The sequence below is a fragment of the Hyaena hyaena genome, unplaced genomic scaffold (assembly GCF_003009895.1).
Source record: "Hyaena hyaena isolate Hyena2069 unplaced genomic scaffold, ASM300989v1 scaffold_60, whole genome shotgun sequence".
Taxonomy (NCBI): Eukaryota; Metazoa; Chordata; class Mammalia; order Carnivora; family Hyaenidae; genus Hyaena; species Hyaena hyaena.
The window spans coordinates 789,185-795,835 of record NW_024080692.1 but is presented as its reverse complement, the minus strand read 5'-3'; the positions used below and the strand labels follow the sequence as shown (position 1 = coordinate 795,835).

The window sequence follows — 6,651 nt, the reverse complement described above, 5'->3', positions numbered from 1 at the left end:
TTATTATTTACAGTAAATTTTATTTTCATTGATATTTCATTTGACATAATTTCAAAGTAGGTCTGTGCTCTAAGATGAGCCGAAGAACAGAAACCCTAAAGCTCGTGAGAGATTTTTTTTTTCACGCTGTTCTGAGTAGGGAACGGGGCTTGGGGGGGCCCCAAAGTCGATACCTAACGTTTTACGCCTTGAGGCTTTACCTATAGGCACAGAATGGAGAACATCGACACACAAGAATCAAACTGTAATAAGCAGCTCTTGGGATACAAACCACCACCTCTTTAAGGCTGTAATGATAACAAAAGATTTCTTCTCTTGGAAAGTTCAATGTCATTTGGTTTTGGTTTTTTATTTCTTAGGTAAAATGTCAGAATATGTGAAAATGCTGTACTTGTTTCTCTTAATATACTAAAAATATGAGAAGTTTTTTAATTCTTCACGAGTCCAAGCTGAGACATGACTACTACTGACGGGGTCTATTCAACACACTAATTCCAAGTTTGGCGACCATCAGCAAACTGTTCAAAAGAAACACACAAACAAAAACACATCAGGTAAAGAACAGAACAGGTACTCGACTGCTTTTTTAAGAAACTAAGACTCCAGGTCCTCCACACTACATGGCGAGAAGATGCCAAGGCCAAGGAGGCAGAGGTGGAGCCTTCAATGTTGGAAGCATGAAGGAAATAACATGCCGAGGGGCAGGCTTGCCCTGCACCTGCCTCAAAATAGTACGTGTGAACTGGGAGCTCCCCATCTCACAATCAGGATTCCAAAGACATGAGCGACCGGAAGGCAGGGCACACCGAGGTCTCTCCAGGGTCACAAGAGCTAGCTAATGGCAGACTTCTAGCCTCCCAGTTTACTGCTCTTGAACTTGGGGCACATGGACTGTAAAGCACTAGGCTTGACAGCATTGTAACTATGATCGAAGTCAGGTAAGTAATCTTCCAAACAGATTTTTAAAACTTCTGTGCTCAGAGTATCTTTACCACACGTTAAGGAATACATTTTTAAAACCATTATGGCCTGAGTTTCATAACTCAAGTTAGACAGCAGGATTCAATTCAAATTCCCAAACAAATAACAAACAAAATGTTCGGTAACAGAGGACACCAACACATCTAAGAAACCTGGAATTCACGCTGAGAGTCGCAGGAAGAGCCGCAGTCATGGCTTTACGTGAGGCTCCTTCCGTGGCGGGCAGGAGCCAGGATGGACCAGATTGCAAAATGTGACAGCAAAATGAACTTACTTCACTTTGACATCAAATCAACTACTGTTTTTGCAGCCTTTCCTACTTGTGTGTAAATTAAATTGTTTTGGTTGATGGCCAGCATCAGACATACCAATGCAAGTAAATCTAGGAATGTACAACGCATCTGGGGCACTAAACTAAACTCCGTCCTGGTGAAGAACTGCAAGGGAACAGAAAATACCTGGCACCCGCGATTAAGCCTGCAGGCATAAATTTTCCAGAGTGGTAGAATCTCATTCCCATAATGCCAGCTAAGGTTCCAGATGTAGCTGAGGTGAAAGATAAAAAGAATCAAATGTCATTACATCTTCCATACGGGAGTATCAACATCCCATCCACCTTTCAAGGGCCAGACCCCACCTCACACCATGTCCTCCTTGCTGGAGGAGCTTCGTGGTCGGCTGCGCCCTATGGGAGGGACTAAGTGCAAAGACTGGAATATAAGGCCCTCACAGTCTGGGCCAAACCTGCCTTTCTGACCATTCTTCAGCCATAGTTTTCCCCAAATTTGCCATAGGTCTGGTCTCCTATTCCTTGCTGGTGTATTTACCTTAACTGTACGCTCTTCTGGTCAGCCTGTTAAAATACCTATTATATGTATTCCGTGCGCGGCAAGAGGCGCTGGAGGACAAAACTATCATCATTAAAGGTCTCAAAGGGGATCCCGCCTCTTCAGGAAAATTAGGAAATTGAGGAAGTGAAGACCAAAAAAGCCAAGACCTGAAAAGAAGTGAATGAGCTAAAGGGGGAACAAAGCACATACCAAGAAGAGGGAGTAATACCCATGGGGCCATGTGGTGAGAGGGAACTGAAGGCTCAACTATGGCCGGCGAGGAAGAGGGGGCAGAGCACACAGCCCTGACAGCCATACACAGGACTATGTTCTTCAGCCCAAGAGCAGTGAGAAGCCATTAAAGCACATCAGGCGGAGGACACACGAGCAGAAGAGGGCTGTACACACAGAATTCTGGCTGCTCCATGGAGAGCAGTCCGCAGCGGAACCAGAGCACAGAGGGAAACTGATGAAGAACTTCCTCGAGAAAGCAGGCAAGATAAGGGATAACTGGGCTGAGGATGGTGGCCATGGAGACTGAGGAGACACTTCAGGGTATGTGCTGGAGGTAGTGTCAACAGGACTTACTGCTGAATCAGACAGGAAGAGGGAAGGGAGGAGGACAAAATCCAAATAGATGGAAAACACTGGAACCAAACACGTGCGAGGACATGACGTCAGGTTTGGGCAGATGCCTGGAGACAACTAAAAGATTTCAAGCACACAATCTTTACTTAAGGAGTAAAGCTTGGAGGAGAGATGCCTATGTGAATCAATTTCCTGTTTCAATGGTAATTTAAGGCCTGGACCCCATGACACTGTCGAGCAAGAGGCTGTAAAGAAGATAAAAAGAGCCAGCCAGGTCTTAAGAACTTCAGTATTTAATGGCTTAAAAGGAAGATGGGTCGACAAAAGAGAACAAGAAAATAAGAAGGAAAACAGGAGAGTGGAAAATGGACTGGTCTACTATGCTGAGAAAGCTAAAAGGCCGACTAGAATGAGGATTAGAAAATGTACACTCGGGACGCCTGGGTGGCTCAGCTGGTTAAACATCTGACTCTTGATTTCAGCTCAAGTCACGATGCCAGGGGCGTGGGATTGAGCCCGCATTGGGCTCCACACTGAATGTGGAGCTTGCTTGGGATTCACGCTCTTTCTCTCTCTGCCCCTCCCCAGCTCATGTGCTCACTCTTTCTCCCTAATACATAAACATTTAAAAAATATATACACTGGATTTTGAACAATCCAGGCCACTGACAGGCTCAGGGAAAGCTATTTTTGTGGACAAAGGACACAAAAAGGGAGACTGAAGGGGGTCGAGAACGTGAGGTGAAGAAATAAAAGCAGGGCATATGATGGATTGTTTTAGAGAAGTTTCTGAAGGGGAAGAAGGGCAGGCAACTGGAGAAGGAAGCAGGGTCACGAGAGGCCCTTTCGTTTTTAACGGGTGAGAGAGGACTCATCTGAACACGAGTGCGAAGGATCCACCTGCAGGGCGGAACACAAGTAAGAGACGACATCTCTGGCCGCCTAACAGTCAGAGAAGATGGGGAGAAGAGACCCAAAGCCTGGGTGGAGGGACTGGCCTTCGAGAAAGAGCACAGCGCAAGGCCTGGACGCTGATGGCGTGGGCGTGCCGGAGCCCCATGTGATGACTGCAGGCAGTGAGGTCAGCTGCCAGAGCAGAGGAGCGCAACCAGACATGGGAATACAGGAAATCTGAAAGTCATCCCGGAGCTGCAGTGAGGGAGCCGGGAGGCGGAGCTGAGAGCTGGGCGCCTCCTCCTTCCCCCGGCGCACCCCAAATCGGCCGCCACCAACCTCCCTTCTCAGCCCACACCAACTCGTGCAAACCACTGTGTTAACACGCTTGTTCTCCCCACCACTTTTGTAAAGGCCAGAACTATGTCTTCCCACTCTGCGTATCTGTGGAGATGCCTACACTACTAGCAGAACAACTAATGCATGGGTGGGGCTCAATAAAGATGCACCCCAAGCCACGGTGATAAGAAGGAATCTTCCCTTTCCAGCGCTGCTCACTGGTGTGTGCTGCTCCCAGGGCACTACAGCAGCCCCAGTCACCCCACGGAGTCAGTCACCACAAAGGCTCCTTGAAGACAAGGCCTATGCCATACATTTAGCTTAGTGCTAAAAGCCTAATACGTGGTGTCCAAATGCAAACAAATGCACTACTGATGCAACCCTAACCCAGGCATGTGATCCTCTGGGGATGCTCAAGCACACGGTCTTCAGTGGGCAGACATAACGATTAAGAGACGTATACTTGCCTTGTACAAGTTTAATATTAATTCCTTTGGCTAGATCTAAACTCGTGAGGCATGAAAACCTTGCCATATTCTGGACACAGAAAATAAACAGAAGCCAGCACAACTCTCTCCACCCCCAATTTTAAAATCTCCCTAGCACTTGGGCAGAAGTAGTCAAATCGTTTTCAGGTGAAGAATCTGCTACATGCCACCAAACCAGAGCCTCTGGGTAGAGGGCTCTGGATACATAACTGTATCAAGGAGACAGTGAAGCAGACATACCTAGGAAAACCCAAATGTTCCTTGGATCCTGAGACAGCTGATAAGCACCCAGGCCGGCTAGACTTCCGAAAAGCAGCCCAGCGGCCAGCGACGGGACGCTACCTGTATGGAAGCAAACAGTTCTGCATTATAACATCAGATGCTCATTAACAGAAGTCACCAAGTCTCCTTTCCCTCCAGGAGAAAACAGCAAAGAGAATTTCTCTCCATACAGCTCAAAACCAAGGAGCCCTCAAGCAGGAAAATGTGTTGTGGTATTTGCTATTTTACAGAGAAATCAGGGTAACGCCACATTATTCCTCTCTTTTTTAATATACAGACGCTTCCATCTGGGGAGAAAAGAAGGGCTCTTCACCAGGCCTGATGAACCAGTCAGGTGTTGGAATGTCCAGAGGCAGAACCTCAGGCAAATCCCCAAAGGAGAGGGAAACAGGGGCAGTGAATTCAAAACAAAACAAAACCAAACCTGGAGAGTAAGAATTCTGGTGTGTGTTGGGGTGGGGAAGGCAGGCTAGAAAAGAGGTAGAAACAGCACGTTTACTGATAGACCTGTGACTGATGAGAGACTTCAAAAACTGAGCGCGTAAAGAAAAGAGGTTCCTTCCTACTCCAAAGAGCACAGAGATAAGAACACTCTGGGGTCAAGGCTGATGTGTGGTAGTCAATGATACTAACAATCTACTACCACTCCTGCCCACCATCTGTAGATAAACAAGCCAAGAACAAGGGAGTACACAAGAAGCTTGACTTGGGTCGGCCAGATAATGGGAAACCAAGTGCAAGAGGCAGCTACGGGACTGAAAATAAGCCTGCACTCAAGCTAGAGGGCTTAAAGCAAACTTGACTCAAACAAGATCGCGCTCTGGGGACCCCAGGGCCTCACTCTTTACCAGTGGCTACATGACGATCTTAAGAGGTTAAGTAGCTACAAACCATACCTGCTTTTGCATAGCCAATGATCCCACCAGAAGCAACGAGGGCTGCATAGCCGAAGCCAATCCAGTGTAAAGGCACTCTGAAAATGAAAGTGTAAGAGACCAGTGCCAACCAAGTCTAAAAAATAAAAACGACAAGCCCAGGACGGGACTAAAACGTCATCATTCCATAACAGTCCTATCACACTGTATAAATGAAAATAAATCCTAGAGGTTGGAGGACTTGCCTGGAGTCAGTGACGGAGCTGGGACTCAAACTCTGGTCCCTGGCCTACATGTCCATGCTCCGATAACCCCAGGCTGCCCGGCTGTCTACTCTTAGGGCCCTTTTCAGATCAGGAAAGAAGCTCTGGTTTTGAGAAGTTCTCGGCCACTCCGCTCCCGTTCACTGTGTACTTACAGTGGGCCGGAGTCGTTCTGCATTGCTCTCTTTCACTCGGATGAGACGGAAGACTACAGCTGACCTGCACCTGCAGAGGAGACGCTGGATCAGAGGGTAAAAACAGCACGTCCCTTCTAGAAAGAAGTGGATCCTACTTTCAGCTCCACTCCTTAGCAGCTAAGAGGTAATGTACAAGCTACCAACCTCTCTAAGCCTCAGTTTCCTTTACCTTACTGTGAGGATAAGAATGGTACAAATTTCCTGGGGCGGCTGTGGACATTAAACAAAATTGCAAGTAAAAGCGCTTAGCCACTAGTAAATGCTGAGCAGAAACCAACCATTTGAGTAATAACCTCCACCCCAATAGCACAGGGCTACAGTAAACAGCAAAACTGACCAGCTCTGTCCAGGTAATAAGTTTACCTTTTCATCAACTAACCAAGTTATTACTGAATCGGAAAATAAGTACCTCCCGATCCCTTAATTCAACTATTTTAGCTACCGCTTTCCGCTCCTGCCCAAAGAACTGAATTATTTCAAAACTCAACACGTGCAAACTTTTAGACAGCTAACTTAACTTCTGTATCCAAATCCTAGCTCTTGTTAAGACTGGGGGTGGGGGGTGATAAAGGGTGTAAAATACAGGAAAGCCAAAGTCAAAGTCATAATTAACGTGGGACACTTCGCTCTTGGCAAAGAAATGCATCTGGTACCCAGTGAGGTTTAACGTGAAAGCAATGAAACCTCTTTTGTTTAAATTGTTAATTGTGCGGCAGGGGGCTACTCGGAATTGCGCCGGTTATTAACTGCAATTAGCACTGAGTCAGCGAAATTTTCAAGGAGCTAGAGCAATAAAACCCCCAGGAAACGAATCCCCAGTAGCTACACTCGTAAGCTCTGGCCTTCAGAGCTCAGGGCTTCTGCAAGGTTGACGACTTTTTTTTTTTTTTTAATTTTTTAATGTTTTATTTATT

At 46.6% G+C, this 6,651-nt stretch overlaps 1 protein-coding gene across 1 annotated transcript; it reads right to left on the bottom strand.

Annotated features, from left to right (window-relative positions):
• On the bottom strand, positions 1-5,806 carry LOC120231678 (transmembrane protein 14C). Its single transcript, XM_039231873.1, has 5 exons — positions 5,696-5,806; positions 5,299-5,375; positions 4,361-4,462; positions 1,440-1,527; positions 1-518 (listed from the first exon to the last, which is right to left on the bottom strand). The coding sequence occupies exons 1-5, from the start codon at positions 5,716-5,718 to the stop codon at positions 464-466; spliced, it is 345 nt and encodes a 114-aa protein (XP_039087804.1). The 5' UTR covers positions 5,719-5,806; the 3' UTR covers positions 1-463.
• Positions 5,807-6,651: the final 845 nt, after the last annotated feature.